We start from the raw sequence: 12,144 nt of genomic DNA on the forward strand, positions 1-12,144 counted from the left end.
GAATAGTGAATTTAAAGAGTGTATTGCAGTTTATCTTTGAATTTTATTGTCTTTTGTGTTTGTTATATTATAGTCTCAACAAAAAAAGTAAAAATAATTTTTTTTCCTGCTTCTGAACATCTTACACAGAAAACGTCACACTGTGCAGTACTGGCATTTAAGTCAGGAACACAGGTTTTTAAAAACTATTTATTCCAAATGAGAACATATTTCATTGGAGGTTTTTCCAAGGTTCCTGAAAGTCTCCAATTTTTCCCTTGGAAAAACTGGAAGTATTTCCTTGAAAGAAAAATCTCCCTCAAAGGTTCCCCTTCCCAGTCCTTTATATCCCAAACTTTTCAACCCATCAGTCTGTTAAGGAACCTGGCCCCTAACAATTGTGCCACTAACAAAATGTTCAGTTTTCTCTAGAAGCAAACAAAACAAAAAAACAAAAGTACTGTAAGCAGCTTTAACTTTCCCCAAGAAAGATATTTTATGTTCACCAACATTCCTGCTTACATTAAGTTTTAGAGACAGAAAAACTGCACAAGTATAGTGTATGCATACAAAGAAACAAAATCCATAAGTTAATGGGTAGTTCAAAACAGCAATACTGCTTATACATTTCAATACTACTGAAGCTGTCCAACACAAAGTTAGTAAACAAAAATGTAGTTGGGAATAATACTGAAACATTCTTACCAAATGTTCTGATAACCCTGCATTACCTATGTATCCCACCATTCATAAATATACTATCCACTGACAATCACTGATGTAGGAGACATACTTTGTGTCACTCAGGATTTAAGTGTCCCAGACAGACCTAGGTCCAAAATGCATTATTTATTCATTTAATTATTTAAAATATTTTTTACTCTGCCTTTCTCCTTAAAAAGGACGCAAGAAGGCGTACATCATTAAAATACAGTATTTAAAAGCTAAAAACAGTATTATGCAAATATTAAAAACAATCAAACAAGTACATACCACACTAAAAATGGTAAACAAAAGCAACACACACAAAAAGATACAACGCATAACACTTAATTTAAAACCCCTCTCAAGAGAGCCAATAACTAAGGGAAAGCTTGCCTCAAGAGAAAGGCCTTGAAGGAGGACAGCAAAGATGCGGCCATTGTGGCCTCTTGCGGGAGGGAGTTCCAGAGTTTTGATGCATCAACAAAGGAGGCCCTTCCTGTGGTCCCACTGAATGCACCTGTGAAGGTGGCGGGACTGAGAGAAAGGCCTCCCCCAATGATTTTAACACTTAGGCAGGTTCATAAAGGAAGATGTGGTCCTTGAGAGAGCTTGGACCCAATATAGGTTATATAGGTTATATAGGCTATATACCGTATTTTTCGCTCTATAAGACGCACCTTTCCATAAGACGCACCGATTTTTTAGGAGAAGAAAACAGGAAAATATAATCTGTTTTCTTCGCTCCATAAGATGCACAGACTTTCCACCCCCCTGTTTTGTGGGAAAAAAGTGAGTCTTATGGTGCAAAAAATACAGTAGGTTAAAACCAGCACTTTGAATTGTGTCTGGCACTGATCAGCAGCCAATAAAGCTGCTGTAATGAAGGTGGGGTGGAGGTATGGGATACCTGTAACCAGCTCCAATTAATAAACTGGCTGCAGCATGCTTTATGCTGTCAATTCCCTGTTCTCCAAAGGCTATAGATGACCCCATGAGAGAACTCTTATAGTTTAAATGGAAAATGTGTCACTTGTTGCCTCCATCTCGAAGGACAAAGTTTAAGCTTTTCACTCAGGAGCTAGCCCCCACCTCTTAATGGTGCTTACTTCCATGAAAGGATGCATAAAACTGCAGCTATCGACTTAAATAAGATATCCCTTAATACCAAGGACAGCTTATGCCTTCTTAAATTATATTGCAAGTAAGCTTGTGGATATTTTTTTTTCAAAAAGTCAAATAGATTGAAGAATAGCTAGTATATAAGGAAAATGCAGTGCTCTTTAGAAAACAGGTATGTCAATAAATTGGAAGCTCCCATTCAAAACAAAGAATGTGCAGTTACAGTAACCCTGAAGTTTGTGCATATTCCCTATCCAAGTAGGTTAACAGGCTTGCCACAGCCTTGTTTCTAAGCACTTCCAGTTCATCACAGGTGGTCAGAAATTCTATGCAAGTGTGCAGATTGCAAATCAGGGCTGTCAGAAAATAATCTGTGCCCAGGGTTAAAACCAAATGGTGCCAAAAAAAGTACCTGTTAGAAAGAATTACTTGAAGAATTACAGAGCCTGCCATCCTTCTAGGACAGGGGCCTCCAAACTTTTCAGTGAGGGCCACATAATATATTTTCCACATTTTTGAGGGCCCAGGGAACGTGTGTGCAGCTAAAAAGGCAAGGTGAGCCTGATGTGGCCCGCAGGCCGTACTTTGGAGACCCCTGTTCTAGGAGACATTCTCCTAGAATATCAGCAATCTCAATGCAAGCTGGACTTTTCTTCCTAATCAACTGTGGGATTTGGGCCTTTGGCTGTGCCCACCTGTGGGTTGGGCAGATCAGACTGGAAGAAGGCATTCTGCCAGGCATTGAGGTCTCAACACTCTTAGGGCCTTATATGTCAGTGTCATCACCTTGAAGCTGGCACAGAAACAGATAGGTAGGCAGTGCAAGGCAGCCACAGTGGAGGAGATATGGTGGTATTTATTTATTCATTTGATTTGATTTGTATCCCGCCCATCTGGTCTATATGATCACTCTAGGCGGCTATTTCTTTACTCCATTCAGTAATCTGGCCGCCATGTTCTGGACCTGTTGAAGTTTCCGTAGTAGCCTAATGGGCAGCTCCACATAAAGAGCATTATAATCGTCTAATCTCAAAACTACCAATGCATGGATGAGCATGGCAAGGGACCCAGTGTCAACCCAGAGAGCCTCCCCAGGACAGTATCAATGGCCTCTGAGAGGTCAAGGAGGACCAGCAGGACATTTTGCCCCTGTTGGTCTCCCCCAAAAGGTCATCCTGCAGGGCAACCATTGTTGTCTTCATGCCATGATGCAGCCTGAACCCAAACTGGAATGGATCAAGGACATCGGTCTCTTCCAGGACTGCCTGTAGCTGATCTGCCACAGCCCTCTCTGCTAGTTTGCAATGGGTGTACAGTTGTTAATATCATCCACCGCCAAGTTAATTTTTTTTTGTGTGAAAGGGTCTTACGAGAGTCTTCTTCCCCTCAAGGAAAGACACATTTATGATGGAAGTGGCCCATTCTATCATTATTGGTCTGGCAGCTTTTATAAGCCAGGCTGGGCAAGGCTCTAGAGAGATTGTGACAGCCTTGCAGTGATCAAGCACCCTGTCAACCTCAAGTGATGTCACAGCCTGTAATTGGTTTTAAAACCACTGGACAAGCCAGTGCGTGGACATCTCGATTTACTGATGAAAGATGGTGGTAAAAGCATATCCCATGCATGATGAAAGTTGAATTCAAGTGACATCTGGAGAGCCATGACCTTCCTGCTCGTTTTACAAGGAAAGATTCATGCACATGTATTTCACAGAAAGCAGAATTTACCAACAATCACCAGCATGTTCATGAACTTGCTCTCATTGTCGGTTTCAGCTACAGATAAACAGGATGGGATAAATTGCCTTCTGAAGATTTTATTTTGATCATCATCTATATACATTGTTTTACAATTAAGGGTCGGGTATTGAATCTGCCACAGGACTCTGGATATATGTAGCTGCTTTTCATCAACATTAGAGCAGGGAAATTACTTGTTACTCTTGCAGAGTAATAAATAAATTCTAATTCCCTTAAATCATACAATATAGTCAGCAAATCTTACCTTCATGTCTGTGAGGCTCTACTGTCACCTTTTTGCCTCCTCTGAAGCCACCCCTTCCTCCTCGTCCACCACCTCCACGACCACGACCTCCACCGCCTCCTCGCCCACCTCGGAAGCCACCACGGAAACCTCCTCCTCCTCCACCACCACCACCAGGAGACTTAAATCCACCTCCTGTAGAACAAATGCAAGAACAGGGGATTGAATATGATTTATTCCTGTAGCAGGCAGACTCCAAGCCTCTAGCACTGACTTTATGTTTTTCAAACCAAAGCCTCAAGTTCCACTAACTGAAGCATGATACAACATACACATACAGTGGATATAAAAAGTTTACACACCCCTGTTAAAATGTCAAGTGTCTGTGATTTAAAGAAATGAGACAAAGATAAATCATTTCAGAACTTTTTCCACCTTTAATGAGATCTATGAACTGTACAACTCAGTTGAACAACAAACTGAAATCTTTTAGGTGGAGAGAAGTAAAAATAAAAAAACTGAAATAATATGGTTGCATCTGTGTGCACACCCTTAAACTAATACTTTGTCAAAGCACCTTTTGATTTTATAACAGCACTCAGCCTTTTTGGGTATGAGTCTATCAGTATGGCACATCTTGACTTGGCAACATTTGCCCACTCTTCTTTGCAAAAATGCTCCAAATCTGTGAGATGGCAAGGGTATTTCCTGTGCACAGCCCTCTTCACATCACCCCACGGATATTCAATCAGATTCAGGTCTGGGCTCTGGCTGGGCCATTGCAAAAGGTTAATCTTCTTCTGGTGAAGTTATTTCTTTGTTGATTTGGATGTATGCTTTGGGTTGTTGCCATGCTGAAAGATGAAGTTCCTCCTCATGTTCAGCTTTCTAGCAGAAGCCTGAAGGTTTTCTGCCAGTATTGACTGGTATCTGGAACTGTTCATAAGTCCCTCTACCTTGACTAAGGTCACCATTCAGTGGTGCCCCCGCTTGACGACGTTAATCCGTTCCGTTAAAATCGCTGTTAAGCGATATCGTTGTCAATCAAAAGAAAAAAACCCACTGGAATGCATTGAAAACTGGTTCGATGCGTTCCAATGGGCGAAATACCTCATCGTAAAGCGAAGATCCTCCCTAGGGGAAGCCATTTTCGATTGCTGTCTTCCGGAAATAGGTCCAGAAAACAGCGGGCGGCCATTTTGAGAACCCGACGATCAGCTGTTTTTGATCACTGGGAAGCGAAAAATCCGTTCCCAAAGCAGGGAACTGATCGTTCTGAAGCAGATTTTCCCCATTGAAACATCGTTTTGAGATTGCAATAGCAATCGCAAAAACCTCATCGTGAAGCGATTTCGTCGTCTACCAGGGTAATGTAATCATCAAGCGGGGCACCACTGTATATCTAATGCCTTGCAAATTCTTTTGTACCCTTCTCCCGACTGATATCTTTTAACAACGAGATCTGTCTGATGGGAAGCTCTCTGTGGACCATGGCTTCTGCTGTAGGATGTGACTAAGAAAATGTCAGGAAAGACCTACTAGGACAGCTGATCTTTATTTGGGATTCCTCAGAGACACTTTAAATGATGGCAGGGTGTACTGACTCCTACTTAACATGAGTCTGAATGTGATTGTTTACTGCTGAACACATCTACATCCCCAGTTATAAGAGGGTGTGCACACAGATTCAACTATATTAATTCAGGTTTTTAATTTTACTTCCCTCCACCTAAAATATTTCAGGTATGTAGCCAGAAACAAATCTGCTGAAGTGCCACAATACGAGTTATAATCATGAGATAGAAGGGATCTATATGGCTATTGACACCAACCCCCTGCTTAATGCAGGAGTCCAAATCAAAGTGTATCAGACAGTTATTTAATTTTCTATTGAATGCCTCCAGAGTTTAAGTGTTCATCAATTCCTGAGGAAACTGGTCCAACTGTTATACTGCTGAACGGGTTTTCCTGGTGCCTGGCCAGCCTAGGGTACAGTCTGGGTTTAATAACTGTCTATTCTCCCCCTCCAATAGGGGTACGTTGTCTTCGTCCCAGTCATCTGTCCAGATCAGGTCCCGGGAGAAGGCACTCTCCGGCCAAAGTCTCCCGAAGGACCTCTCTGCTGCTGTTGCATCATCAGCCATTCCAATCTCTCTCTCCTTTCCCTCTCAACCTTCTCTTTTTCCTCCCTCAACTTCTCCCTCCACTCCATCTCACATTCCCCACCCCCCATAAGAGGGTTTAGGTATAAGCTCACTTCTTCTCTGGGCATCTGCCTCTTCTCTTGGGACCCTTAACTTCCCCACTTCCCAGTCCACAGGTCCTCTAGCCATATCCACTCCCAACCATGAGGCAAGCTGCCGTTCCCCCCCCCCCCAATTATATTCCCCCAGCCCCGCCACTACTTCTACCCAGGGCTGTCGTTCTTTTCCTGCCAAAATATGCCTGCCTTCTCCAAAGGACATTCCTCTCAATTCCTCCTCCGCACTCCCCAGGCTTTGCTCAGGTGTTCTAATCTTCCTGGGAGGGGGGAATGGGTGGTGTTTGCACCTCCTTGTCGGCACAGAACGGGAGGGACAGTACTCCCATGAGAGGGGCCTTGCTCTCACCGACAGCCTCACAAACAGTTAAGAAGTTTTTCCTGATGTTCAGCTGAAACATGGCTTCCTATAACTTGAGCCCATTGTTATGTGACCTGCATTTTGTCCTTTTATTCCCTTCTTCCCCCTAATTTTGCCAAATGTGAGATGTATTTACAAAGAGTTCTTTAGAAACTGCTACTACAATCAGCACAGAAGTTCTCAAACTGTGGAAAGAGAAGAGTAGTGGACTCTGAGTCCATGTTTAAAAAAATGGCAAAGTTTGCTCTAAACCTATTCCTAGCACAGTAATTCTGCTAGTTTTAATGCTGGAACTAGCAGTATTAAGGCAGTCCCAATTTTGACTTTCCACATTCATAAACAATACCTCCTCTTTTCACACCCACTGTGTGTCATGTCTTTGAGTAGCCTTGCTAAGCCCCCAGATACCAAACAATTTTATTTACTTATTTAATTTATATGCTGCCCACTCTACCCAGAGGTCTCTGGGCGAGACCTCTTTTGGTGGCACAGGATTGTGGAGGGCACCATTCTTGAAGCTCCAATTCTAAGTTTCAAAAGAATGATGAGATAGCCTTTGTGATGCCAAGATGCCCAGGGTGAAACTTGCATTCCTCCCTGTGACTAAGGGTCCCAGAGTCCATCACTATACAGCAACCAAAACAGTGAAGGAAAAGGGTGGGCCGCCATAGTACAGCGGTACCTCAACTTACAAACTTAATCCGTTTTGGAACGACATTCCTATGTCAAAAAGTTTGTAAGTCGAAGTACCATTTCCCATTGAAATGCATGGGAACGGAATTAATCCGTTCCAGCATTTCAAAAGGCAAAAAGGCAGGGAGAAAGGGCAGGAAATTCAAATTTCTCCCTGCCTTTTTGCAGGGAGCCATTTACGAACGGCTCCGTTTGCAAACAATGGCAATGACTTGCGAACAGAGCCTCGACCTCGTTCATAGGTCAAGGCTCCGTTCGCAAGTCAATGCCAATTTTGCCAACGAGTCATTCGTAAATTAAAAAGTTTGCATGTAGGGACATTCGTAAGTCGAGGGTTGACTGTATTTGATTTGGATAGACTACCAGAGCCAGCCACAAACTACAGGTCGTACTGGTTAGAGTGCTAAGCTCTGACCTCTTGACCAGTGACCCAGGTTCAAACTGCCACTTAGCTATGAAGCTCATCACTTAACCTAAGGCCCATCACCCTCTTAAACTATCCCCCAGCGTGGCTGCAAAGATAAAAAATTAGGAAGGTGTCCATGAAACCAAATTGACAAAGGGACCATGCACGAACGTAGCAAATAAACAATGATAGGATACCACGCATAAAAATCTCAGTCCTCATCTACCAACACGCATTCATTCTTTTTCCTGCACATAAAGTTTACGGTTTACAATGAATATTTAAATTTAAACAAGGAAAGTGTGAAAGAAAAGGGAACAGAGCTTAAGAAAGTTACTTTGCCGGATTGCAAGTCTCCGAATCCTCAGTCAGCAGCGGGGACAAAAAAATAAAATCCGGAGAGAATAACCTACCTCGGCCTCCTCGGAAGCCTCCCCGGCCGCCACGATCCCCACGTCCTCCACGAGGGCTAAAACCTAAGGAAGCAAGCAAAGAAGGGGGGGTCAGCAAACACGCCACCAGCCACGCCGCGAGAGCGACCCCTTCCCAACGCCTCCGCAGCATCCCCAATTCGCCCTGACCCCCATCTTGCACCAAAGACGCTTCTCCCCCCCCCCTCCGCGCCAAAATAAAGTTACATCCTCCGAACTACTTACCAGGCCGCATGGTTAGTCCGCACGGCGAGCCAACGCGCCTCTCCACGCGCCGAAATTTCCGGGACCGGAAACCCAGCCGCGCAGAGCGGCACGCGCACCCGGCGCGCCGGAAGTACGGAGCGGAGGCGAGGGAACTATGATCGCGCGCAAAGCTTTCTGGGAAATGGAGTCCGCGTGGCCTACATGGCGGACTTGTCAATTATGGCGTGCTATACGGCTGCGTGTTTCAGGTGTTCCCCGTGTCCCTGCCTTTCTTACATGCTCGCTAGCCTCGGTGCTTTTTGTTTTTTTTCCCTTGCCTTGGAACTCCCGAGGCAGAAAGAATAACATTTGCTATTTCATTTCATTTCATTGGCTGTATATAAGTAGTTCCTTATACTAGACAGAGTGACGAACTGGGACTGTAGGGACGCCGGTTCGAATCCCTGCTCAGCCATGGAAACCCAAAAGAGTGGAGGTGGAAGAAACTACTCCTTAAATATTTCGCTTCCTTTAAAAAAAAACAAAAACCCTATTCGGGTCGCTGTTAAATCGAATTTCCCCTCTATCCGGCTTGATTTCCAACTGGACCGAACGATGTTTGTATTATAAATACATCGCTTCCCTTCCCAATAACTTCAGACGGCTTTCCCCCCCCCCAAAAAAACACCCCACTCCTGGCAGCTCTTCTCGTCATATTCATCCCTTTATTTTCTTGATTACTGACACGTGATTCCCGAGGTTTGAAAGCAGGTTCTCTTCCCTGATGAGAAGTACCCGCAAAGACATCTTTCTTTCCTTCAAACGGACAGGTTGCCATGGTTTCAGGGGCGGGGCGCCTGTGCCTTTTAAGAGCTGCGAGACGGACAGGAATTAATCTGATAAAGGTTTCTGCGGCATGGAGATGCAGAGATAAGAATTGTGTTGGTGAAAATGTTGCTTTTCCTGTAGGAACAGAAGTAGTATGTCAGGTGGGGAAAAAAGGACACAAGTTGGTGTTGCGAGATTTGCTGCAGGATTTCCCGATCCGCGACGGTGTGTCCAGAGTCCCTGCTGAGAACTCTTTTGAGGGCTTTCACTCCCACCTCAGCCCTCCTTCGAGGGTCTCTGCAGTACCTCTGCCTGCATTTACACGATGGTAATCTCTTTCTCTGTATTTGGTCTCTGGTACAGCGCATTTTATGATTCGTCTAGCCATTGTGGTGTAGCGTTTAGCCTTGGCTCTTAGAGCATTGATGTAGGACACAGAAAGGTTGAATTCCACTTTTTGACAATGAAATCGACAAAGTGATCTTGAAACAGTCACATTCTTTCACTTGACCTACCTTACCAAGTTGTTGGGAGGGGAGGGAGCCATGCTCATTGTTCTTGAGCTCATAGTAAAGAAAACTGGGATAAATAAATAAATAAATAAATAAATAAATAAATAAATAAATAAATAAAGCAAAGAGTTGTGCTTATATACTGCCCCATAGAGCTTAAGCCACTATCTGAGAGGTTTACAAGTTAAATTATGCAGGCTACACATTGCCCTCACCCCATGAGCTGGGTACTCATTTTACCAACCTCAGAAGGATGGAAAGCTGCGTTGACCTTGAGCCGGCTATCTGGGATTGAACCCTGGGTGTGAGCAGTGTTGCTGCAGTACAGCAGTTCAACTGGTGCACCATGAGTATATAAGCGAAACAAGTATAATATACATCTTATATATATATATACTGTACACACACAAGATACTGTACTACTTTTACATGCGTCATCTGCTTTATGGGTGACATCAGACTACAAGTGCTTCATACAAATTTGCAGAGCTCTGTATTTTTCAATGAAACAAATATACAATTGAGTAACAAATTAAAGCAGAACTTTGTATTCAAAAATTTCCCAGGCATTTCTGTGTCTTGCATTTACTGTATATATGTGTGTATGTTTGTGTGTACATGTTATTTAAAATCCTGGAATGACCAATATAAGAGATTCATATTCCACTGGAAGGAGACCTTTGGCCTCCCAACAATTTGCTTACAAATCCCACCAGTACCATTCAGCCTGGCCAATGTAGGGGTTATGGCAACTGTAATCCAAAACATGTGGCAGGCAAAGATTTATGTATGTATGTATGTATGTATGTATGTATGTATGTATGTATGTATGTATGTATGTATGTATGTATGTATGTATGTATGTATGTATGTATGTATGTATGTATGTATTTATTTATTTATTTATTTATTTATTTATTTTTATATATATATATATATGCCGCCCACACTACCCGAAGTCTCTGGGCAGCTTACAGCATTTAAAATACAATAAAAAGGCAAAATAAAAGGGCAAAATAATTAAAATGCAATTAAAATATATATTCTAAAAATTGCCATCAGACCCACAGCTGATATTATTTCAGTTAAAAGCCTTCTGGAACAGGAAGGTTTTGACCTGGCGCTGAAATGTCATCAGCGTCAGCCGAATCTCAGTCAGGAGGGCATTCCATAGTCTGGGGGCAGCTGCCGAAAAGGCCCTTTCTCTACAAGCCCTCCCTCTTATCTCCTTAAGGGACGGCTCTTTCAAAAGGGCCCCCTGGTTAGATCTTAACTGCCGGGTAGGTTCATATGGAAGGAGGCGGTCCTTCAGGTATCCAGTGCCCAAGCCATTTCGGGCTTTATACATCAAAACAAGCACTTTGAATTGGGCTCAGGCAGCAACTGGTAGCCAATGTAACTTAAACAGAATCAGCTTGATATGTTCCTAGCGGCCCCACCACTCACCAGCTGCGCAGCTCGATTCTGGACCAGCTGCAGTTGCCGGACTGTCTTCAAAGGCAGCCCCACGTAGAGCGCATTGCAGTAATCTATGCAAGATGTTACCAGTGCGTGTGTAACTGTCATGAGACTCTGCTTGTCCAGGTAGGGCCGTAGCTGGTATAATTTCCGCAGCTGAAGGAAGGCGCCTCTGGCCACCGAGTCCACCTGGGCTTCCAGTGTTAGACTGAGGTCCAGGAGCACCCTTAAGCTGTGGACCCTGTCTCTTAGGGGGAGTGTAACCCCATTCAGGGCAGGGAAACGGCCCTCCAACCTGTCCGGTGAAGCACCCACTAACAGCACTTCCGTCTTGTCTGGATTGAGTTTCAATTTATTAACCCTCATCCAGTCCATTATCAGGTCCAGAAAAGAGTTCAGCACAGAAACCGCCTCACCTAGTTTGGTGGAAAATGAAAGGTAGAGCTGAGTGTCGTCAGCATATTGCTGACTCCTCAGCCCAAACCTCCTGATGACCTCTCCCAGTGGTTTCATGTACATGTTAAACAGCATGGGGGACAGTATTGAGCCCTGAGGAACCCCATGACATAAACGCCATGGGGCAGAGCAACTGTCCTCCAGCACCACCCTCTGGACACGGTCAGCCAGGAAGGGGCAGAACCACCGTAAAGCAGTGCCCCCAACTCCCAACCCAGCCAGCCTATCCAGAAGAACACCATGGTCGATGGTGTCGAAAGCCCCTGAGAGGTCCAGGAGTATCAACAGGGTCACACTCCCCCTGTCTCTCTCCCGGCGAAGGTCATCATACAGGGCGACCAAGGCAGTCTCTGTACCAAAACCAAGCCTGAAACCTGATTGAAATTGATCCAGAAAATCCATTTCATCCAGCAGTGCCTGGAGTTGCCCAGCCACAACCCGCTCCAACACTTTGCCCAAATAAGGGAGTTTCGCTACTGGCTGGTAGTTAACCATTTATAGCCAGTGTTTTAAAATCTGATCCAGGGATGAAACTTTTTAAAGCTGCAAACTGCAGCTCTGTTATAAGCATTTTAATTGACTTGAAAATATGGCCAGGGTTAGCCTAATCAGATACAGAAACTGGAATAGGCAGCTTTGGGAATAGAGTCCAATTACAGTCTCTGTTTTGGGGCCATGTATAAATGTTTCAATATTTGCCATGTATTCCCATTCCTATGTCTGAGGAAGTGGACGTGTCCACAAAAGCTCGCATTAAAATTTGCAG

General features: G+C 44.0%; 1 protein-coding gene across 1 annotated transcript in view; it reads right to left on the reverse strand.

The window, feature by feature from the left end:
* Window positions 1–8,306, reverse strand: part of FBL (fibrillarin rRNA 2'-O-methyltransferase) — a 28,260-nt gene extending 19,954 nt beyond the window's left edge. The window contains exons 1-3 of the mRNA XM_072979536.2: window positions 8,164–8,306; window positions 7,921–7,983; window positions 3,809–3,982 (exon numbers count right to left, since the gene is read on the reverse strand). Of these exons, the coding sequence (XP_072835637.1) occupies window positions 3,809–3,982; window positions 7,921–7,983; window positions 8,164–8,173 (247 nt within the window). The 5' untranslated portion in view covers window positions 8,174–8,306. The remainder of the gene's footprint in view (window positions 1–3,808; window positions 3,983–7,920; window positions 7,984–8,163) is intronic.
* Window positions 8,307–12,144: the final 3,838 nt, after the last annotated feature.

The sequence above is a fragment of the Pogona vitticeps genome, chromosome 9 (genome assembly GCF_051106095.1).
Source record: "Pogona vitticeps strain Pit_001003342236 chromosome 9, PviZW2.1, whole genome shotgun sequence".
Classification (NCBI taxonomy): Eukaryota; Metazoa; Chordata; class Lepidosauria; order Squamata; family Agamidae; genus Pogona; species Pogona vitticeps.